The following is a 26,023-nucleotide window of genomic DNA, read 5'->3' on the forward strand; positions in this document are numbered from 1 at the left end:
TATCTCCAGGCCTCTTCCATGTATACAACCTTCTTTCACGATTCTTGTACCAAGTGTTAGCTATGATTAAGTTATACTCTGTTCAAAATTCTACCAGGTGGTTCCCTCTTTCATTCCTTACCCCAATCAATATTCTCCTATGTTTCCTTCTCTTTCTTTTCCGACTACCCTATTTCTGTCACCCATGACTATTAAATTTTCGTCTCCCTTCACTATCTGAATTATGTCTTTTATCTCATCATACATTTCATCAATCTCTTCGTAATCTGCTGAGCTAGTTGGCATATAAACTTGTACTACTGTAGTAGGCGTGGGCTTAGTGTCTATCTTGGCCACAATAATGTGTTCACTATGCTGTTTGTAGCAGCTTAACCGCGCTCCTATTTTTTATTCATTATTATACCTACTGCTGCATTACCCTATTTGATTTTGCGTTTATAACCATGTATTCACCAGACCAGAAGTCTTGTTCCTCCTACCACCTAACTTCACTAATTCCCACCATATCTAAATTCAACCTATCCATGTCTCTTTTTAAATTTTCTAACATACCTGCCCGATTAAGGGATCTGACATTCCACGCTCCTATCCTTGGAACGCCAGTTTTCTTTCTCCTGATAACCATGTCTTCCTGAGTACTCCCCACCCGGGGACTATTTTACCTCCAGAATATTTTACCCAAGAGGACGCCATCATCATTTAACCATACAGTAAAGCTGCACGCCCTCGGGAAAAATAACGGCTGTAGTTTCCCCTTGCTTTCAGCCGTTCGCAGTTCCAGCACAGAAAGGCCGCTTTGGTTAATGTTACAAGGCCAGATCAGTCAGTCATCCAGACTGTTGCCCCTGCAACTACTGAAAAGGCTGCTGCCCCTCTTCAGGAACGACAGGTTTGTCTGGCCTCTCAACAGATATCCCTCCGTTTGGGTTATACCTACGGTACGGCTATCTGTATCGCTGAGGCACGCAAGCCTCTCCACCAACGGGAAGGTCCCTGGTTCATATCAGTATTCCTCGAAATTCCAAGTTCTTTTGATTTTTAGAATGTTGCTAATACAACTTCGGCTTATGAGATGCACGGTGTTGTAGATACTGGCTCCAGTGTTGATTCTGTTTTCCTTTACATCTCGACAGCATCTCAAAAAGATCCGCTCGATCACTTAGTGAGAATTATTTGAGATTGCGAAACACCAAACCAGCAGTTGGCCTCATTAATATCTTTCTAGCAAACAGATATCATACATGGATTTTAACAGGTTAGAACAGTCCGACATTAAAGTAATTTTAGCACAAGCACGGATAGAGCTATAATTTCTCTGAGGATATTTGCAGGTGATGATGTTGATACAGGACCTGAAAATTAGCGAAAGTTACACCAGAGTGAAGAAATGTCTACAACGCATTAAATCTTGGGGCAGTTCATAGTGATGCCACATGGCTCCATCATCGAAAGAATTTTCCTCTCACTTCTTGACCCTTTTCCTTCCCTCTCTCTCAAGTAGTAATTACAGAAGCAACTGTAAGGGAAGTGATGTGATTATCGCTCTTGGTTATGGATAAATGTAACCTGTTGGAGTATCTATGCGGGTGATGATGTTGTGCGGGGGGAAAGTCGCAAGGCAGGAGCCTATCGAACCATCGTTAGATTGATCCCTGAGTATTGCTTGCCAATCTGCCACCCTCGCCAGGTAGAACTGCTGAAGACCCAAAGAGGAAAGGCACGTTTTTAGTGTATTCGTTTATTAGTGATGAGAATGTTACGGATATCTTATCCAAACTTCAGCCGCTACAAGAGTGTAATAGTATGCCACGGAGAAGTTCACTGTCGGCCTCCAAGATGTTGCATGCCCAGAAGAATTAGGAAATACATCACGTGTAAATTTCAGTGTTTTGACTTCATATGGTTAGCCACTGTGTCTTAATGAGATAAGGCTGATGCTGTCTTAGATGTTCGTGCGATCAAATATTACTTATGTCTCGAAACAATACAAACAGGTGCGGAAGTTCAAACATTTTGTCTATACTGCCGAACACGTTACAGTAGGCTCTCAGTTTATTAAGGAGTATCCGTTACACAGTTGAAGACGGGTCTGGAAACTGAGGCCACCATTGTAATATTCTGTCCTGCTCGGAAAGTAAGAAATCTGAACATCAAACAGAGGAAGTGCAACAAATTTGAGTGGTAGTCAGTTTCGTAGTAGCTGTGCATAAATTGCAGGAGTTTACTAGAAACATGAAAAATGAACGTGCAATATGCAAAGATGTTTTTATTGGAAAATGTTGGAAAGCAAGTGCATTTTAGCTGTCAATATTCACCGTTCTTGCATTATTTAGTTATCAATGGGAAGAAATAATTACGAACAAAATTTAGTTTTTCTTATTTTCTGTCTTCCTTCTTGTCCTTTGATTAAGGTCGGCTTTGTTTGTGTTGACTGAAACACATTTCTCCATCGTTTTCGTTATTTACTAACATCATCTATTCACAACACAACTTCCTTAGAGAAGCGAGAGGAATGACAATCATCTTCAGAACGGTGCTATAGTATCTTTGATGTAATAAGTTAATTACAAAGTAACTGGTATAGTGTATTAAAGGTCGAAATCTGAACACAGCCTGACAACGAATTGACGTGCAACACCCGCATTTATGATATCCAGTTTCATGCGTAAATTTTCTTGAAACATAGACATTTAATTTCAATAAGTTTATCATTAACATATCATATTTTAACTAAAGTTCAGTCTTGATCACAACACATGTTATTGAGACATAAGTGTTGTGATCAAGACTGAACTTAAGTTAAAATATGATACTCTATTGATCACTGTTTCCAAAAATGTTTACCAAAATTAGCATATGAGTTTCACAAAAGCATACAGGTTCAGAAACCAGAGAAGTAACGTTACGGGTATGTACAAGAGACGTTCGGAAAGTAAGTTCCGATCGGCTGTGAAATGGAAACCACCGTGAAAATCAAAAATGTTATATTTGCAACAGTTAGCTACACCTTCTAGAAACTAATGTGCATAGTTGCCGCTCCGAATTAGACATTCGTAATAGCGTTGTACCATCTTTTCAATTCCCTCGTTACAGAAGGCAGCCGCCAGTACTTGCCGCCAATTCTCTACACTGGTCAACAGCCTGCTGTCCGTGCCAAAATGTTGTCTTCACAGCCACTGATTCGTGTTATGAGAGACGAAACTCAGAGGGAGCCAATTACGGGCTGTATTGTGGGCGATTAAACATTTGCAATCGAAAGCGCTGAAGGAGCATCTTCATTGCTCATGAAGAATGCGACTGAGAATTGTTTTGAAAGGGGAAACGCATGACAATTACGTTATGTGGGTTGCATAGCTTCGGGGTAAATTATTAAACGGGGCCTCGTACTTGGCGTGAGATACAATTTTATAGGCATATTTACGCGCTCACAGTGCGCTCACGCCTTAAAAGAGCGACGTGAAGCGATCGTTTCCATTTCGCGAGTGATCGGAACTTAATTTCCGAATAGCCCTCGTAGTAATAGTTATTGAAATCTTCAAGTGACACACCAAGATTGCTGTTACTAGTCGCTGCTTATTTGTATTCACAACGCGTTTCGAAGGCTTAAACCTCCATTATCAGGGGGATTTATATGTGTTAGTGGTACATTGTTCTTACTGGAATTTAGGAAATCATGTAAGGGAGGATCCACCAATATAACTCTCTTTTCACGTTGTTGTTGTTGTTGTCTTCAGTCCTGAGACTGGTTTGATGCAGTTCTCCATGCTATTCTATCCTGTGCAAGCTTCTTCATCTCCCAGTACTTACTGCAACCTACATCGTTATGAATCTGCTAAGTGTATTCATCTCTTGGTCTCCCTCTACGATTTTTACCCTCCACGCTGCCCTCCAACGCTAAACTTGTGATCCCTCGATGTCTCAGAACATGTCCTACCAACCGATCACTTCTTCTTGTCAAGTTGTGCCACAAACTCCTCTTCTCCCCAATTCCATTCAATACCTCCTCATTAGTTATGTGGTCTACCCATCTGATCTTCAGCATTCTTCTGTAGCACCACATTTCGAAAGCTTCTATTCTCTTTTTGTCCAAACTATTTATCGTCCATGTCTCACTTCCATACATGGCTACACTCCATACAAATACTTTCAGAAACGACTTCCTGACACTTAAATCTATACTCGATGTTAACAAATTTCTCTTCTTCAGAAACGCTTTCCTCACCATTGCCAGTCTACATTTTATATCCTCTCTACTTCGACCATCCTCAGTTATTTTGCTCCCCAAATAGCAAAACTCCTTTACTACTTTAAGCGTCTCATTTCCTAATCTAATTCCCTCAGCATCACCCGACTTAATTCGAGTACATTCCATTATCCTCGTTTTGCTTTTGTTGATGTTCATCTTATATCCACCTTTCAAGACCCTGCCCATTCCGTTCAACTGCTCTTCCAAGTCCTTTGCTGTCTCTGACAGAACTACAATGTCATCGGCAAACCTCAAAGTTTTTATTTCTTCTCCATGGATTTTAATACCTACTCTGAAATTTTGTTTTTTTTTCTTCACTGATTGCTCAATATACAGATTGAATAACATCGGGGATAGGCTATAACCCTGTCTCACTCCCTTCCCAACCACGGCTTCCCTTTCATGCCCGTCGACTCTTATAACTGCCATCTGGTTTCTGTACAAATTGTAAATAGCCTGTCGCTCCCTGTATTTTACCCCTGCCGCCTTTAGCATTTGAAAGAGAATATTCCAGTCAACATTGTCAAGAGCTTTCTCTAAGTCTACAAATGCTAGAAATGTAGGTTTGCCTTTCCTTAATCTATTTTCTAAGATAAGTCGTACGGTCAGTATTGCCTCACGTGTTCCAACATTTCTGCAGAATTTCTTTTCACACAACCTGTTTATTTAACAATATATAAACTGCGTTTCACAGATAATCCAAGCATTTAACGATAAAATTTTGTTTAGCAAAATGAACAAATTTGCAAATGTTGAATAAGCTTTTAATCTTTGCAAAACAAATCCGAAGTGCTGTATTGTAAAACAGCAAACAATATGAGAATGGTTACAAGACGGCCGGACTAGCACCCCGGCCGTTGTCGGGCGAAACAGCGGTGTTTACTACCGCACTGGACACGGTCTCCCTTATGAAATGCCCTTCTGCAACACATGAAAACTATATAAGCAGCATTGATGACAAGAGTGATTCAGTTACTCGAAAATACTGACCTACCAACTAATTTGAAAGCTGTGTGTCGAAAGGTGGGGTTAAGATGCGCACCTGTGCTTAAAGGCTAAACAGATTAGCAAACAATATGACAATGATACTTCAAAGAAACCAACCTCTTAATTTCAATCAGCAACCAAGGTACGAATGGATCCCAACCCGTCCCTTCTGGCAATTTTATTTTGAATAAACCCCTGGTGGCAGTTAGCTGTTAAGATTTTCAAAGATAAAGTGATTGCCAGTTATTAAGACCGCTCTGATGGAATATGTTAAAAAATTACTTCTCAACACTTATTACAAGATAACTCTCTCAACGGAACCACAAGATCCAGTTAAAATACGCTAATAATGACTCTGTCTTTAGAAAACAGAAACTAACAGCTTAGTATAATAGGTTGTTCAGGTTATAACTATTGACTGAGAAATGCAATTACAATCAAAGAACTGAACCGGTTAACAGCTAAATCTAACCACAAGCATTTTTGTTTAACGGCAATCTGTGACTTAGTGCAATTGTTCCGGCAGTATTTACGACCAAGAGCTGATTAATTAGCACATTAATGATAAGGTACAAACAAGAAAATAGTAAGGAGGGCAGGTAGACAATGAAACAAATCACCACGAGGATTACAGAATGTTACTCCCCTTTATTATCAAGCAGTTCCATGGATCCACGGTGCCTGGCGGCGGTTACTGAGTGATGCCAATGAAAGGCAGGTAGAAGAGGGCAGCCAGGCCACGACAAGAATGTTGCCAACCAACCGACGGGATGTCAGGTTGCTTGCTGTTTGTAGCCGACGCTCACCCCGGTGAAGTACTCCGGTATCTTCGTTCTGTGGAGGCCGTCCTTGCGCAGCTCGTGGCTTCGGCCGCTCGGATCTCGTTACCACATCTTGCCACGACGCTACTGCCAGTTCCCAAACTTCGAGCCTCCCACTCGGGGTTCGCTGACCCTATGGGCAGGCACGAAGTTTGGGAACTGGCAGTAGCGTCATGGCAAGAAGTATATATATATATATATATATATATATATATATATATATATATATATATATATATATATATATATCGGCAAGCAAAGATCTTCTAAGGAACTTGTAACACGTGAGCCTCAGTTGCAAATAGAAACCAAGCTTTACCCAGGTTCAGCCAAAATAATTTGGCCTCCCTCAGATGCGAGTGACACTAAACTACCGCATGTCAAAGTTTGGCAGTAGTTTAGTGTCACTCGCTTCTGAAGAAGGCCAAATTAGTCTGGCTGAAACCTGGGAAAAGCTTGGTTTCTATTTGCAACTGAGGCTGACGTATTACATGTTCAGTTATCACAGTTGCTGACAGAGCTGCACCATGTTAAAAATTCTTACGCTGTAAGGACACAATCCACAGAAACCAACTTTTCATCATAGATATTGACAATGGGGCCGCAAGAGGGATAGTCGACACTACACCTGAACTAGTGACGCCATACAGAATAGCCTACTAATTCAATGGCGCCACGGCTCAGTACGACATATGTGTGTGTTGCGTTACGATTTTGGGATAACTAGTGGCAGTAGCTCCAGTGACAACAGGTTCCTTTCTCTGTAGAAACATATCACATGTTAAGTTGTAAACAAGGACTATCTTTGTCCACAAAATATGACAGATCAGATGTGATGTATTACGGAAGAGAACTTGTGACCTTTAGAGACAGTGCCAAAAATTACGCGAAATCTTAACACACACATATTTCATACTAACACGTGTAAAGGCAGCTGATGATGTAGCCTTAAACCTTCGAAACGCTTGGTGGATATAAGTAAACAGCTACTGGCAACAATGAACTCGTTGTTTCCTTCGATATTAATAACAGTTACGATAAAGCCTAACCTAAAATGTTCGGGTTGAAAGTATCGAAATTTCCATCAAGTTTACAAAAAAATATTCTAAAATGAAAAACTTTTCAACCACAGTAGCTTTTCAACAATTTCCGAGAAAACAAAATAATTCTGTCAGAAGTATGGAAATGGAGAACTGAACTGAGGTATGTCAAACCTAATACAATTAACTTTCAACCATACAGCAATTTCGGCAATACTTACTTTGTATATATCATAATTTTAACACATTTGTTTATATAAAATGTTTTTAATAAAACTAATTACACTGCTACAGGCAGGAGACTAGTAACTAAATAATGAATAATAAAGTGTAAAGTAAGACATCTTTAATAAAATTTCGACAATTTTTGGAACATACTGATTGCACATTACGAATTAAATACATAATATAAAAGAATTGTTGAATATTATTTGGATCATTAACTCCCCCTGTTGTTTATGACTACTTTCTTTGCTTTGAGATAAATGATGTGACCAGAACAGTTTATTAACACATGTCAAACATGCGTGTTGTATTTGACTACAGCTCAAAAGAAATTCTTCTATTAGTTAACAGAACATCCTGAATGGCATAGTTACTTGTGTCTATGTTTGTATCGCATAATTTATATATCGAGAGCTTTTATAAGCATTAGCATCGACTACCGCAATAACGGAAATTTACCCACGCCTCCATCACCACAACTCCCACAGTCCCACCCAACAGAAGATACTTTTCAGCATCTTGACGCTCGATCAGGTCTCTCGGTTTTATCTCTAGCAGCAGTTCAAATGATTTACTGATGACGGTATACACAATCTGCAGGAACAGCCTGAAGTGCGTGTTTTTCTGGGAATCAGACCCGGACATGGTCCTTTCACCATAGTTCTGAGGATTGCAGTCTGCCGTGGCGATTCGTACAAGCGCCGTAATTCACGATCGTTCCAAGGTCCCGCTTCTGTGCAGTACTTACATGGTCCTACGCCTCACGCTATAATCGCCAGCCATTAAATCCCACCAGATCGCTGCATGTTATTTGTACCTCTTTTCCTTTACTGGAAAACCTGGTTTGTCAGTCCTATCGAAAGCTTGCAATGTTGGCCGATTACTATACCTTAAGAGAGATAACTGAATCGTGTAATAAGACATCTAAAGGAGAATTATTCATCTAGTGACACAGTTTTAGAGACGATTGCGTCATTTACAGAGCAATGGGTTTTCAAAACTGGATGACTATCACTGAATAGCGCTTTCAATAGAAAATAAAAATCTCAAAGTGGAGGGAATTAAAAGCAGGACACACATTTTCTTAGTTCATCATGTCGAAGCTTTGATTCACCGCTAAGCGAAGTTTGGTTGTAGCCACACAATTAAGTAACGTCGTTTTATGCAGAGATTATCATAATTAATAGAAAAATTGATGGAGGTGTATATATAAGCAAACGAAACGTTTCTGAGATAATTCTGTATATTTTGTTGTGAGCTACCATTCACAGCATCCACGCTGATGACAACAAAAATGTACAGAAAAATGGAAATTGATGATCAGTTAGTTGACGATCGGTTTGCCTTTAGGAAAGGTAAATGTATAAGAGAGTTAGGTATTACGCTCTGATTAGTAATAGAAGCAAGGCGAAAGAAAATTCAATGCACGCTCGTAGCAATCATCGACCCTGAGAAAGCGTCCTACAATGTAAAGTAGTGGAAGATGCTCGAAATTCTGAGAAAAACAGAGTGTAAGCTACAGGGAGCGACGGGTAACATACAATACGTACAAGAGCCAAGAGGGAGTAATAAGAGGAGACGACCAAGAACAAAGTGATCGGATTAAAAAGGGTTAACACAGGGATGCAGTCTTTCACCCATACTATTCAATGACGAAAACGAAAGAAAGGTTCAAGGATGGGATTAATATTCATAGAGGAATAACATCAACAATAAGATTCGCTGATGACATTGCTACACTCACTGAATCAGAAGAACTGTTGAATGGAATGAAGAGTCGGAGCACAGACTGTAGGTTGAGAATAAACCAGAGAATACATCTACATCTACATTTATGTGATTGTTCTGCTATTCACAATAAAGTGCCTGGCAGAGGGTTCAATGAACTACCTTCAAGCTGTCTCTCTACCGTTCCACTATAGAAAGAGCACCTAAATTTTTCTGTGCGAGCCCTGAGTTCTCTTATTTTATCGTGATGATCATTTCTCCCTGTGTAGATGGGTGCCAACAGAATGTTTTCGCAATCGGAGGCGAAAACTGGTGATTGAAATTTCATGAGAATATCCCGTCGCAACAAAAAATGCCTTTGCTTTAATGATTGACACTCCAATTGACGTATTATGTCTATGACACTATCTCCCCTATTTCGCGATCATACAAAACGAGTTGTCCTTCTTTGTACTTTTTCGATGTCATCCGTCAGTCCCACCTGATGGGGATCCCACACCGCACAGCAATACTCCAGAATAGGGCGGACAAACAAGGTGTAAGCAGTCTCTTTAGTAGACCTCTTGCACATTCTAAGTGTTCTACCAACGAATCGCAGTCTTTCGAACTGAACATCAAAATTGCGGATCAGAATGTAGACGAAATTAAGGTTCTGCTACCTTAGAAAAAAAAAAAATTCCTCACGAGGGACGACGTAAGCAGCACATGAAAAGCCTAATAGCACGAAGAGGGCGTTCTTAGCCAAGAAAAGTCTACTAGTGTCAAACATAGGCCTTAATCTGAAGAAGGTATTTCTGAGAATGTAGTGCCAGAAGTGAAAGATGAAAATCAGGTGGACTGAGAAGATAAGGAATGTGGAGGTATTCCGCAGAATCGGCGTACGAAGGAACATACGGAAGTCACTGACAAGAAGAGGGGACGGGGTGATAAACATCGGCTTAGACGTAAGAGAGTAGTCGCCATGGTATTAGAGCGAGCAGTAGAGAATAAAAATTGTAGGGGTAGATTCGAATACATCCAAAAAATAGTTGAGAACGTAAATTTCGAATGATACTCTGAGATGAAGACGGTAAGGAGAGGGATTCGTGGGGGGCCCGCTTCAATCCAACGGAAGATTTACCAAAAAAAAGTCACCCACTTGAATAAGAAGTATTGTTGTGTTTAGTGCAAATGTATTTGACTTACCTCGAATTTCAATTATGGTCATTATTTAGGGAATGTGGTACATGCTTCATAGGGTACCAGCACATATTGCTGCAGTGACCTTGGTCCAAGATCACTGGATCTCAACACGTCGGGAGTCTTTCCAAGAGTGAGGCTCAGATCATTCCTTCCGATATTGTTGAAGTTTTGGCGGGATAAACCCTACAGTCTGCTTACGACTTGATCCGGGGATCTTCGAAAGAATTCGTAACACACTGGAGAGACGACTGCAGCATTGCAACCAATATTGAGAACGATTTGTGGATCAACAGATACAGCAGAACAGAATTTTAACAGGTACAGCAGTACATCTACTTTTTTACTAATATTTTTGGAACGACACGTTTTGGTGTATTTGGTGTGGCAGGACCTGGGTTCGATTCTGGTAGCTCCTCAGATATTTTTCTGATTTAGCGATCTGTCGCACAGGCTCAGCTCAGCACTTGTAAGTCTATATGGGGAGCTGCTTGAATAAAGGAGCAGTGGCACCTTAAGGATTCATCTACTGGTGACAACAGTTGTTGGGACTGGCGGCAGTTTAGTCCCTTTACCCCCCCCCCCCCCCCCCAAACCAACCTGTCCACCAACTGACAACATACCGTTCATATGTTCCAGGATCACTGATCGCTCCTCATACCACTCTGTAGGCATCAGTCGGCCAGTCGAAACAGGTTTAGGACCTAATCCGCGAGTGGTGTTTACTTAATTTACGTCTTCGGCATTTCCATTATATTTACAAGTATATTAATCTCGGATGTCACGAGGATTAGTTGCCGGGTGTTCTAGTGATTAATGTTGTTGTTGTGTTCTTCAGTCCAGAAATTGGTTTGATTCAGCTCCCCATGCTACCCTATCCTATGCAAGCTTCTTCATCTCCAAGTAACTACTGCAACCTACATCCTTCTGAATCTGCTTAGTGTATTCATCTCTTGGTCTTCCTCTACGATTTTTACCCTCCACGCTGCCCCCCCCAATGCTAAACTGGTGATACCTTGATGCTTCAGAACATGTCCTTCCAACTGACCCCTTCTTCTAGCCAAGCTCTGCCACTAATTCCTCTTCTCCCCAATTCTACTCAGTACCACTTCATTAGTTACGTTATCTATCCGTCTAATCTTCAGCATTATTCTGTAGCACCGCATTTTGAAAGCCTCAATTCTCTTCTTATCCAAACAATTTATCGTCCATGTTTCACTTCCATAAATGGCTACACTCCATACAAATACTTTCAACAACGGTTTCCTCACACTTACATCTATACTCGACGTTAAAAAATTTCTCTTCTTCAGATACGGATTCCTTGCCATTGCCAGCCTACATTTTACATCCTCTCTACTTCGCCTGTCATCAGTTATTTTGCTCCCCAAATAGCAAAACTCATTTCTTAATCTAATTCCCTCAGTATCACTTGATTTAATTCGAATACGTTCCATAATCCTCGTTTTGCTTTTGTTGGTGTTCATCTTATATCCTCCTTACAAAATACTGTCCATTCCGTTCAACTGCTCTTCAACGTCCCTTGCTGTCTCTGACAGAATTACAGTGTCATCGGCCAACCTCAATGTTTTTATTTCTTCTCCATGGATTTTATTTCCTATTCCGAATTTTTCTTTTGTTTCCTTTGCTGCTTGCTCAATATACAGGTTGAATAACGTTGGGGATAGGCTGCAACCCTCACTCCCTTCCCGCCCACTGCTTCCCTTTTCTGCTCCTCGACTCTTATAACTGTCATTTGGTTTCTGTACAAATTGTAAATAGCCTTTCGTTCCCGGTCTTTTACCCCTTTCACCTTCATTGTTTGAAAGAGAATATTCCTGTCAAGATTGTGAAAAGCTTTCTCTAAGTCTACAAATGCTAGAAACGCTTGTTTGCTTTCCTTAACCTGAGAACTATATAATTTGCCAGTAACCATTATAAATGACAGTGTGGTTCCATAATCATCTAACGATTTCATTTTTGTAATATTAATATCTGTTATATTTCATTACGTCATTACGTGCATAAATGAAACATAACAGACATATATATATGACAGTGTAATTCCATAATAATGTAACTATTTCATTTTCATAACCTGTTACGCTTCTCCGTGGCCGAGTGGTTCTAGGCGCTTCAAATCCGGAACCGCGCTGCTGCTACGGTCGCTGGTTCGAATCCTGCCTCGGGCATGGATGTGGATGATGTCCTTAGGTTAGTTAGGTTTAAGTAGTTCTAAGTCTAGGGGACTGGTGACCTCAGCAGTTGAGTCCCATAGTGGTTAGAGCCATTTTTTTGTTACGCTCCTGTATGCGTTACGTCTTTGAACTTCTTTCATCTAAGATCTTTGTCCATAACTTATGTTTTCCTATGTACACTATAAAGGCACATTTGCATGCCGAGCGTGAGTTTCCTCGGAAACGCGAAATATTAATTAAATAAATAATCAGTGACAAATAAATAAAGCCTATGGCACACAACTGCAGCGCTGTGTCGCTGATAAAACAAAAGCACAATTACGTTACTCTCTTATGTTTAATTAAGAAAGAGTGAGCTCTCGTTGAAGTGGTGCGAGAAGCACGTATTTTATTTTATTGTCTGGCACACCGCCATATTTCATGTTATAGAAGAATACTGCGAGTTGCAACCACACTAGGCACTCGATTCTGTAAAGAATTTATATTTATAAAAGTAAGTAGGATTATGAACTGTAGGCTTATTCATTGAATATATCTGATTTAACTAACTGTGTAACTTTTTTATGTTTAGTAGACAATCACCTCTGTACGACGTATTGGCATGGCTGGCAAATTATTGAAATATTGAGATTTAGATTATGAGTCCGCACCTACCGCAGCAGTCTTTGGAAACGATTTAATTACGAAGTCCGATTATTCAGTTTTATTTCACGGTCAACTACGAGTAACATTGCCTTTACGAAAAAGCCATTGTCAAGCGTCTGATACCGAATAATTAAACGTCCACGTTCCAGATAAGCAAATACAATTGCAATCACAATCACCATCATACAGATAGAATAATTAACATATTTAAAATAACATTTTTTATTTATTTTATATTGGCGACCGTGACAGGACTTGTTATTTTGTCATTTGTTACATTGTTCTCTTTGTTTCATGTAAAAAATCAACTTTCTGGACCTGGTCGTCAATGTATGAGAGATAACAAAATCTGAAGATATTTTCCAATTCTGAAATTTTGCGGGAAGACGCAATGAAACTTCCAGCAAAATAAGGTAAGACGCAGCATCTTTGCATTGGTAGGCTTGACCAGACGTATAATTCAGTGTATTAGCTTTTCAGTAAATTCTGTAGTGTTTCTTTTCTGCATAACAGTTTCAGTGATAAATTTCATTCTCAGTACTTTTCCCTAAACAATAACGTATGCAACAATACCAATACACGAGTGTACAATATGGCCGACTTCTGTACGATATCATGTAACATGGCCAGCAGCCATTACCAATAATCTCAAATTCAGTTTATATTTTTAAATTAACAGACAGCCATTGTTGCTACGAGCGATTCATGCTCAACTTCATTTTATTTTAAAATCAGTGTCAAAAATTTTCTTGAAACATATATCACGTGTGGCATGGTAATAACTAGAAAACAATACGCAAAAATGGAACAGCAAGGACGTACTATTCAGACGCAATCCGACTCGGACGTGAGACAAGTGTTAGAAAATGACTTTACGACAGCAACCGGTAGTGACGATTCATCAAACATTGACGCAAGTGTTGACGAAAATTTTGACGATAGGCCGTCCGCTACAAAAATTTCAAAATCTCAATCAGAGCCCATGTTTATGCATGACGTCACGTCTAATGACGCGGCGGGGGCAGAGACCTTGCAAACGGTAAACATTGCCGACATGTTACAAATGCTAATGAAACAAAACGCCGAAAACATGGCAACCTTAAAGGCACAATTAGAGACACAAAATGAACAGTTAAAAACAGAAAATGACGAAATCAAATCTGATCTCATAGCAATCAAGATAGGTAATGACACTTTATGTAAGCGTGTGGAACTTATAGACGCCACACTGACCAAACAGATGACCGAACTCAGTACTAAATTTTCCCAGCTCAATACGAGACAAGAAAAGACTACAACTGACGTAGCACTTTTACAGACACAAGTAAAAAACCTTAATGTCACGTGTGAAGTTCTTACTGAACAAATTCAAACATATCCTTCAGTACATGACAATCTTGAAAAACGAATTACTGACGTACAGAATAAATTTGACAATGTTGAACAACACCTGACTGACATCTTACAATCAGATGCCACAGCTCATTTTCAAAATATTAATAAAGAATTTCATGATTGGGTTGAGAACAAAGACAAACATTTTGATAGATTCTTACGTGAAAATTTACCAACAATTGTGCACGACTCCGTAGCGCAATACATTACTAATAACAAACAGCTGATCAGTGACGCAGTACAATCCGTCACTGCACCCATGAGACAATTCACCGATCAACTACAGTCTGAATGTAACGAAAATATCAGTCAAAATGTACAGTTCAGAAACCAATATACATTCGAGTATGATACACACATTCCGCACACGACAAATACACAAGAACAAAACACACCACGACTACAACACATACCACGATGTGGAAACACAAACACAAGCTATTATCATGGTAAACCACAGCAACATTATCGTAATTACTCGCCAGCTGAACATACCAGTAATTACAGTGGAATAAATCCATATCACAATGCGAAGGAAGATGAAAGCTTAATGGAACACAGGCAATTTCAGATTTTTATCCCAGAAAAACGAACCATTCATCCGGTGATTTTTCTTAAATCTTTTAGTAACGCATTTCCACGCACTTGGAGTGACCGGAAAAAGATTTCATATATTGTCGGTTACATCCAAGGCGATGCAGCTGTCTGGGCATACAGTCAAGCTGACGTATGTACCACGTACAGTGAGTTTGAGCGTGCTTTTCTGAACAAATTCTGGTCGCAATCCGTCCAGGAGCGACTCAGAAGACAAATTTTAGAACCTGAAACTTTTAACAGTAAAAATGGTAACTTACGCAGATATTTTGAAAAATACTTGAACATGGGACATTTTTTAGACGAACCAGCCGCAACGCGTGATATACTCCGAGCGTTGAAGGCCAAATTGCCTTTCAACATTAAGGAAAAACTTCTACATATCCCGGATGACGATTCAGATTATTTTTTAACAGCTTTAGATTCGGTTGACATGTTACTTGAAGATCAGCGCTTCGCGCGGCAAAACAGCAGCCACAATGTTTACACTAGTGGTATGCAAAACATGCAGGCTTGCCAACACAATTCTGGCGCGCCCACAGTTGGATACGCGGTACAACAAAAACAGCAAACTCACATGCCGTCTCAGTACGGAAATCAAAATCAACACGCGTATTCCAATACAAACAATAGTTATAACAGTAATAACATTTCATGCGGCAATCCATAAAAAAGGCACCGCGGTAATAACTACAACGGTAACAACGGATACAAAGGTAATAACAAAAACACAAACAGAAATAGAAATAATAATAACTACGAGCCAAGACAGCATCAAGGTTGGACTCGTAACGATCAGTACTTTCATTCAAACTCTGCTTTACCACAGCAGCCACCAGGACAAAATTGGAGCATACCTTACGACCGACAGGTAAGTTATAATGCGCAACAGCAACAACAACCGCAAAAGTTTGGAGATCATAAGAGGCAATATCCGAATGTGAATATAATAGAAATGACACCTGATGCACAACCTCAATCTGTGTCAGTACCTAGTACAAATGATAATCCAACAAACTAGAAACAGTCACTACTTTGCCCCAGGTCGTGGCTGAAGAATTCTTGGGGGGCGACTTCAATGTTAATCAGTTATTTGACACCACACTTGAACAACAGAATAATGATATGCCGAGTAATTCTAAACAAAAACTACCTGTTTTATTTATAAGATACAACCACAATAACAATATATCAGATGAACTTTTACAAGACAGTACACAATGTCGTTTAAACACAAATGAAATTGTTTTAGCATCTACTACTGGTGTAGTAGGTGGGACTCCAACTACTATTATCCTAGATACAGGTGCAGCTGTGAGCGTTTTGTCTTTTAATTTCTATAAAAAGATGTGTGAATTGGAACCTGTGCCTGAGTTTCCTGCCCAAAACTGTAAAATAACTACTGCACTAGGTAATAAGTCATGTAGGGTTACGAAGCAAGTTTTTGTAAACGTTAAAATAGGTAATGGAACCGTACAATGGCCATTCCTGGTTGTACAAAACCTTGTGACAAATTGCATATTAGGAATAGATATTATGAGCGAGAAGGACTGCATTATAGACTTCTCCAAAGGTAAATGTATTTTAAATGATAAAGGCAGTGTAATTATTATTGATTTGGACAGGAGAACTCTAAAGCATGACAAACACTGTACAGGGTACAAGGTTCAGTTAGTACTTGACAATGACATTCAAGACATGCAAACACACTCATCTGACACAGAGCTAATGGACTTGAAAACATTGCTTGATCATAAGATAAGTGAAGCTACAGCTCTCAGTGTACACGAACGTATAAAACTACAGGAAGTGTTATCCAAATATTTACAAGTTTTTACCAAACGATTAGGTGTTATCAACACGTATGTATACAAGATTGAAGTTAAGCCTCACAAGATCTTCTACCATAAGACATATAACGTACCGTTATCTCAACGACCTGCTGTGTGGCAAGAATTAAAACAAATGTTAGACTGGAAGGTCATTGAACCATCCACCTCACCTTATTGTAGTCCTCTACTTGTTGTCAAAAAATCAAATGGAAGCATTAGGTTAGTGTTAGACGCACGAGCTATTAATGAAATAATTTTACCGGTTCACACAAAACCTGAAAATTTAGAAGAGCAATTACAGAAATTTCTAGATGCAAAATATTTTTCCACAATAGATCTCGCTAATTCGTTTTGGCAGGTGGGTATCACTCCTGATTCTCGGAAATATACTGCATTTATGTTCGGGGGGCGAACCTATCAGTTTTGTGTTCTACCCTTCGGACTGAATGTCAGCTCTGGGGTATTCATTACAGCCCTGGATACCGTGCTTGGCGACGATTTAGTTGAGACAGTCACACACTATGTAGATGATATACTGATAGCTACACAATCTTGGAATGAACACGTTGACACTCTTCAAAGAATTTTAGAAAAATTTGCACAAGCTGGAGTCACAGCCAACCTAAGAAAATCAAAATTTGGTTGCAGTGAGATAAAGTATTTAGGACATATCATTAATTCACAGGGCATACGTCCGGATCCCAGTAAATTAGATGCTATCAGAAACTTTCCTAGCCCTCGAACTAAAAAGCAGTTAAAATCATTCCTTGGGCTATGTTCATTTTTCAGACGTTTTTTGCCACAACCACTTTTGAACAGTAAACATCTGCTAAATCTACTCAGAAAGAATCAAGTTTGGATCTGGTCGGAACAGTGCCAGAATGACTTTAATACAATTAAACATGCTTTAGTGAATGCTAACATATTGAGCCATCCAGATTTCAATTTAGATTTTTGTATGACTTGTGACGCTTCACGTACTGGCTTGGGCTGTTGCTTATTTCAAGTTGTAAAGAATAAAGAGGAGGAACAGATAAGAATTATTGGGTTTGCTAGTCGCACTCTAACTGAATGTGAGCGTACATACTCCACTACTGAGTTAGAAACACTTTCCATAGTATGGGCATTCAAGAAATTCAATTATTATTTATTTGGAAAACATACGGTAATTTACACCGATCACCAGGCCCTGACATTTTTTTTAACTTCTAAACTTGTACATCCTAGACTATCACGATGGGCAGTTACACTTCAGAACTACTCTTTTGAAATTAAGTACATAAGAGGTAAGGACAACACCATTGCAGACACTTTGTCTAGACTTCCACAAGGTATGAATGATACCAACAGTGACTTAGAAAATATAAATGACTACAGGATTCTCTTAATGCAAGACAAGCAGTATCACCAATATTATATTGATATGTGCAGAAACATGGCTGAATTACAAAAATCTGATCCTCACTGGTATAAGATAATAACATTACTGGTAGAAAAACACAATCATCCTTTGACTAAGTATTACAAGTTACACAATGATGTGTTATTTTACCGCCGACATCCAAATGCTACTAACTGGTGTGTATGCATTCCCAAAGAGTCTGAACGTAATCTAATTTGGCACACACACTTAGTTTGGGGTCATTATGGGACGAAAAAGTGTTTGGCAAAGCTCAGTACATACTGTTATTTTAGCAATATGAGAAGAAAAATTTACAGGGAACTAAAAACATGTGTCATATGTCAAAAATCAAAACCTCAGAATTTATCCACAAAAACAGATTTACATTCTATTTTACCTAGTAAACCCTTGAAAATTCTGTGTACTGACATCAGTGGACCGCATCCAGCAAGCTCTGGAGGCGTCAAATATATCTTAGCTTTTTACGATATATTTTCTAAACATGTAAAACTTTATGCTTTAAAATCCGCCACTGCAAATGCTATAATACGAAGATTCTCAAGTGATTACCTGACGCACGTGGGAAAACCTAAAGCAATTCTATCAGATAATGCAGCATACTACTCTGGGTACAAATGGAGAAATTTCTTGAAGGACAATAACATTAAAAGTATATTTATTTCGAAGTTTAGTCCACAATGTAACGCGACTGAGAGACTTTTCCGAGAATTAAATCGATTCATGAGGACCTATATTTCATCAAAACATACTAATTGGGTGTCCTACCTAAGTCTTTTCGAAGACGTACACAATAACTTAAATATTTGCGATACGAATTACACACCTAACGAGATCATGTTCAATTGCAAACAGAACGATCAGTGGATAGAACCATTACCTAAGTTGTCAGACAAGGAAATCACACCTGAACAGAAAATAAAAGAAGTATTGACTACATTGACACATCACGCACAAATACGAAACAAACATCACAGAAACATAATAAAAAGAAAACAAAAATTCGAGGTAGGAATGCTTGTACTACTTCGTACTCATCATAAATCTGTAGCACTCAAACGACGCAACGCTAAGTGGCGTCTGCTATATGAAGGACCTTATATAATTGTTAACATACCGCATCCTGGTGCGTATCTGTTACAACATCCTAGAACTAACAAAATTATTGGGCTATACGCACACCGAGATCTTAGAGCATTTCATGCTGAATAATGTCAAAGTCATACCCATCAAAATATTGCTAAGCAACTCGAAAAACTCTGTTGTTACAACACAGATAATAAGTAGTATAGAAATTTTCATTTCAGCGGTTCCAGTGACGCAGTTGAAGACAGAAGAACTCTTCTTTCAGCGCGCGCCTCCACCTGAAAGACGGAATATTAAAGTAAAATTTATGATTACGTAGCAGTGGATGACATATTAATTTTTCACGGAACATTTGTTACTGAAGGTACCACTGACTTGGTGTGACACCTGACGAACTGACAGACGTCATCTGTGAAGCGATCTTTTACTTTGAGAAATAGATTAGACGCACATCTCTCAACACGAAAAGCATCTATCAGTAGTCAAGGCCACACAGACACTCTACACACACGCACAAAACGCGAGAAATCGAACATTTTCTCTCTCTTACTATTTTGAATATTTATTGAGTAGTGAAAACGCCTGGTCTTGCCTACTGATGTAATGAATGTTGTGTCTAACCTATCTTAATTTCAGATGACATCACAAAAAACATCGATAATATCCCAGCAAAACCGCTAAAGAGGATGTAAATATCTGCAATTCATGTAATCAAATGTGACACAATGTAATAACCTATAGCGATGTAATGATGATGTAAACATGTTTATGTGCAACTATATTATGTTTATGCTAAGAAAATATGTGACGTGTGTATGTATAATTACTTATTTTTTTTAACTGATGTATAGTGTAACTGTTACTATGTAAAAATTTGAACAAAACGAGTGCCAAAAAGACATTGCATAGTGAACCACTGTTCAAGGACATTAACGAACATTACTAACTCTGCAACTACGTGGAAACCTATGTGAAAGAAACTGTTAATGCCATTCATTATGCAGCGTATCTATGTAAACGCGATGAACGATTTCCTTGATTAATAACTACGAACATTTAGGTGAGCTATATTCAGCAAAAAACTGAAAATGTGAAGTGCATAATTCGTGCATCGTCTAGTGATATTACTACAGTACCCAACTTCAAGATGTTAACTGGATTAAATGGACACAAAGTGCCTGTCCAGAAAACAACACGACGGGTGGAAGAATTTTGGTTGGAACTTCAGGGAATGAAATGTTCTCGAAATGTGATGGACACTCTTACCTGGACTGTCCAAGGATCGACGCCAGCTATGTGCCGTCCGAGGTTCTGCAACCAAGCTTCCACGGAATGTAAAAAACGAACTGCACATGGACCAATTACTCGACGGGTCACGTCTGATCTGTAATAAGCAATGCTTTTAGTCACAACGAACTGCATCACTACGACTATAATGGAAATGAGAAATGGACACGCTTATGTATTAATCACGTTGTTATACAACGATGTTACTGTGATCAAAAAACTTTACCACGACGATACTAACCTGTAAAAAATTATTGTGCAGCGGCTGAATATGAACTGTAATAACGACACGATGTGTATAGGTCAACGCACCTGAAAAATACGGACATTTTTCTTTGAAGTATTTCAAAACAATACTATGTAACTAAGAACATTCAACAATCTAAGTTGTATTGTGTTATAACAAATATTGTAAATTTAAAACTAAGTTACCTGTCATAGAATGTAGTCTTCATATGTAATCTTGGTTGAATATTTTCTTTGTGCAACGACTGAAAAACGCGCGCACACGAACAATATGATCTGCAATACTGTGCCGCGTGATCTAACTGTACGATATAACGGCAGTGCCGCAGTTACACAGACGCTTCTGCGCATGCGCGCACTCTATCTGCCAACATTAGAACTTTTACGGCGCACCCGCGTCATTCAAATTTTGTATATAATGTGTATAATGTGTAATGTAAGTCATGTAAATAGTTGTAGATAACTTAGATTTTCTTGTGCCTTTAGGTGAATTGCTCGCCTGCAGGTGTGTCCTTTCGTCTCGCAATTCAGGGTGCAATATAAAGGCACATTTGCATGCCGAGCGTGAGTTTCCTCGGAAACGCGAAATATTAATTAAATAAATAATCAGTGACAAATAAATAAAGCCTATGGCACACAACTGCAGCGCTGTGTCGCTGATAAAACAAAAGCACAATTACGTTACTCTCTTATGTTTAATTAAGAAAGAGAGAGCTCTCGTTGAAGTGGTGCGAGAAGCACGTATTTTATTTTATTGTCTGGCACACCGCCATATTTCATGTTATAGAAGAATACTGCGAGTTGCAACCACACTAGGCACTCGATTCTGTAAAGAATTTATATTTATAAAAGTAAGTAGGATTATGAACTGTAGGCTTATTCATTGAATATATCTGATTTAACTAACTGTGTAACTTTTTTATGTTTAGTAGACAATCACCTCTGTACGACGTATTGGCATGGCTGGCAAATTATTGAAATATTGAGATTTAGATTATGAGTCCGCACCTACCGCAGCAGTCTTTGGAAACGATTTAATTACGAAGTCCGATTATTCAGTTTTATTTCACGGTCAACTACGAGTAACATTGCCTTTACGAAAAAGCCATTGTCAAGCGTCTGATACCGAATAATTAAACGTCCACGTTCCAGATAAGCAAATACAATTGCAATCACAATCACCATCATACAGATAGAATAATTAACATATTTAAAATAACATTTTTTATTTATTTTATTTATTTTATAACACACAGTAGATGTGCATGTATGTGTTTCTGAATTTATTGATATCTGCGGTATCAAAGGTACAACATGTAAGTACCAATGTTTATCATTATGTACCATTATGTTTTATATATAGTTAATGTGTAAAGTATCGAGATGTTTTTGTAAGAAAGTGGAGAATACAATGTGGAAACGGCGTGGATACTCCAGCTGTATGTAAGTACTGCAATACTTTACAGCACATGTCACTTACCAATTTCCAGTTGTTCCAGTTGGATGTATTTAGTCATCATCAAATGATTTTTTTAATTAAACAGTGATCTCCAACATCGAGCACTGAGACATGTAATTGATGATGGGCACAAGCCCGAAACCGGCCGTGTATTAAATAAAGTCAATTTCTGTTGTGGCTGGTAGTGGTTATTATTCTACACCCTTTAAAGGAACAGTCATAGAGTTCAACTGCATCCATTACGTGATAAATTTAGCTTGGAATTTATTGGGGTACGATAGCAGTTTTCATTATTCTGAGGCATGTAAACGAGGTCTACATTTATGTATCAAAAGATTCGTTCTAAATGAAGGCCGTTGAATTATCGGTGTCGAGCTTATTTCATACGAAACAAACACCCAGACATAGGCGCCGGATTGTGCCTGTACAGTAGCGTGCAGTTTGGAACTTAGAAGCGTTCTTGAATGGCTGGCTGCGGGTGCCTTTTCTCCAGCGTAATTCTTACGCAGTTGTCGGAGTGACGCAACCCGGCCTTTGTCCAGAGTTCCCCCTCCCTCCTGCTGTGTGACGGAACAGGACACGTCAGACAAAAGCTCGCCAGCTGGACGACGAGCAGGAACCGGTTGCCCGGTAACGGGTTCTCCAGATGACGTAGGCCGGCTCCAGCGTTCCAAGCTAGTGTCTCGGCAAGGCTCTATCGCTACCGCCTCGTCCGTGACGACGGACTCTTTCACAGCTGCAGTTGCGATAACTGGCAAAAACTGGGAAGAACTGCATGAAACATACGGCAGTGACTCCGAAAAACTCTAACCGCAATCGGCACACAAGGCCAAAATTTCCCCACCGAAGTAGGTCAACGGCTGGTTACGTCGTACAAAAAAAACGGCGCTGCAATCTAACTGTGCTGTCAGATTGTACTGCCTGTCTTACACATCTTCCGTAGCAGCAAATTCTGACGATGTATCATGCGAAACTACCCTACCTTGGTTTCGCCAAAACGTGATATTTGGAGCGTGCCCCCAGGGGACAGTATTTTTGAGGTAGGAATGAAGTTTTATTCTTCACCTTTTGCCTGTCGTTCAAACGGCCTTTCTGCAGTAGTAACACCGGGTGCCGACAGATCATCGAAGTTAAGCGCTGTCGGGCTTGGTGAACACTTCGATGGGTTACCTTCCCGTCTGTCGAACGCTGTTGGCAAGCGGGGTGCACTCAGCCCCTGTGAGGCAAAGTGAGCCGTTACTTGATTCAGAAGTAGAGGCTCCGGTCTTGTAAAGTGACATACGGCCCGGAGAGCGATATGCTGACCACATGCCCCCCCATACCTGCATCAAGTGACGCCTCTGTGTTGATGATGACACGGCAGCCAGTCGGTACCGTTGGGCCTTCATGGTTTGTTGGGGAGGAGCTATGTTTAGTTTTTTGACTGTCATGAACTATAGTTTCTCAGTAGATTGGTTGAAAGTGTGACTGTGATGCACCGTTGTTTTTAAGCAATTTTTACTGTCATTTTTTGTTATTTAAATAAATTGTTTGTGATTTGCGTGTTCAAAAATCCTGTTTGTGCTGTATTCCTATTTCCAATCGCACCAGTCTGAAGAGTTGTCTTTTTGATAGAAATATCTAACTGCAGTTACTGACAGCTGTTGTAGAGCAGATGTAACCAGCGATCAAGATGTTACAAATATTGCCTAGTCATGTGCCACAACATGGAAGTGGCTCCTCCTAAACGTAAGAAGTGTTCCCATCAGCTTCCTTCCATATTCTTAAATTTTACGTTGTTCGAGATATATGTAATTCCATTCTTGCCATGTAATACTGTTTTCAACTTTTTGATTTAAATATAAGTACTGAGATATTTCGATATGTGTCCCTTATCATTTAGTAATACAGATTGTCACAGATATCCTGACAGGTTATTTGTCTACAGTGGTACGAATATGTGGCCAGTCCTACAGACTCTGCAAAATGATGCATCAGGGATGCAGGACTGTTGATTAGGCCAACGACGTTCGCTTCCTGGTACAAGGAAATAGCCGCCTCCATCTGAATTGTAGAAGTGAAATCGTTAATCAAATATTTACAACCTGGCGCATTTACTTCAAGATAAAGATATGAGCACGATGATCAAAACAATAACCCTTCCAGATAAAAATGCCAAGAGACCCAGCAGTAAATCATGTTGTTGTTGTTGTGGTCTTCAGCCCTGAGACTGGTTTGATGCAGTTCTCCATGCTACCCTATCCTGTGCAAGCTTCTTTATCTCCCAGAACCTACTGCAGCCTACATACTTCTGAATCTGCTTAGTGTATACATCTCTTGGTCTCCCTCTACGATTTTTACCCTCCACCCTGCCCTCCAATACTAAATTTGTGATCCCTTGATGCCTCAGAACATTTCCTACCAACCGGTCCCTTCTTCTTGTCAAGCTGTGCCACAAACTCCTCTTCTCCCCAATTCTATCCGATACCTCCTCATTAGTTATGTGATCTATCCATTCTTCTGTAGCACCACATTTCGAAAGCTTCTATTCTTTTCTTGTTCAAACTATTTATCGTCCATGTTTCACATCCATACATGGCTACACTCCATACAAATACTTTCAGAAACGACCTCCTGACACTCAATGTTAAGAAATTTCTCTTCTTCAGAAACGCTTTCCTTGCCATTGCCAGTCTACATTTTATATCCTCTCTACTTCGACCATCATCAGTTACTTTTCTCCCCAAATAGCAAAACTCCTTTACTACTTTAAGTGTCTCTTTACCTAATCTAATTCCTTCAGCGTCACCCGACTTAATTCGACTACATTCCGCTATCCTTGCTTTGCTTTTGTTGATGTTCATCTTATATGCTCCTTTCAAGACACTGTCCATTGCGTTCAGCTGCTCTTCCAGATCCCTTACTGTCTCTGACAGAATTGCAATGTCATCGGCGAACTTCAAAGAATTTATTTCTTCTCCATGGACTTAATTCCTACTCCGAAATTTTCTTTTGTTTCCATTACTGCTTGCTCAATATACAGATTGAATAACATCGGGGAGAGGCTACAATCCTGTCTCACTCCCTTCCCAACCACTGTTTCCCTTTCATGCCCCTCGATTCTTATAACTGCCATGTGCTTCCTGTACAAATTGTAAATAGCCTTTCGCTCCCTGTATTTTACCCCTGCCACCTTCAGAATTTGAAAGAGAGTACTCCAGTCAACATTGTCAAAAGCTTTCTCTAAGTCTACAAATACTAGAAACGTATGTTTCCCATTCCTTCATCTTTCCTCTAAGATAAGTCGTGGGGTCAGTATTGACTCACGTGTTCCGACATTTCTACGGAATCCAAACTGATCTTCCGCGCGGTCGGCTTCTACCAGGTTTTCCATTCGTCTGTAAAGAATTCGTGTTAGTATTTTGCAGCTGTGACTTAATAAACTGATAGTTCAGTAATTTTCACATCTGTCAACACCTGCTTTTTTTGGGATTGAAATTATTACATTCTTCTTGAAATCTGATGGAATTTCGCCTGTCTCATACATCTTGCGTACCAGATGGTAGAGTTTTGTCATGACTGGCTCTCCCAAGGCTGTCAGTAGTTTTGTTTCGACTTAGGTCTTTCAGTGCTCTGTCAAACTCTTCAAACAGTAT

General features: G+C 39.5%; 1 protein-coding gene across 1 annotated transcript in view; it reads right to left on the reverse strand.

Annotated features, from left to right (window-relative positions):
• The window catches only part of LOC124716837 (calphotin-like), a 114,845-nt gene extending 106,881 nt beyond the window's left edge, over positions 1-7,964 (reverse strand). Inside the window, exon 1 of the mRNA XM_047243390.1 lies at positions 7,783-7,964. Within this exon, the coding sequence (XP_047099346.1) occupies positions 7,783-7,964 (182 nt within the window). The remainder of the gene's footprint in view (positions 1-7,782) is intronic.
• Between the last annotated feature and the right edge of the window lie 18,059 nt (positions 7,965-26,023).

The sequence above is a fragment of the Schistocerca piceifrons genome, chromosome 9, assembly GCF_021461385.2.
Source record: "Schistocerca piceifrons isolate TAMUIC-IGC-003096 chromosome 9, iqSchPice1.1, whole genome shotgun sequence".
Lineage (NCBI taxonomy): Eukaryota > Metazoa > Arthropoda > Insecta > Orthoptera > Acrididae > Schistocerca > Schistocerca piceifrons.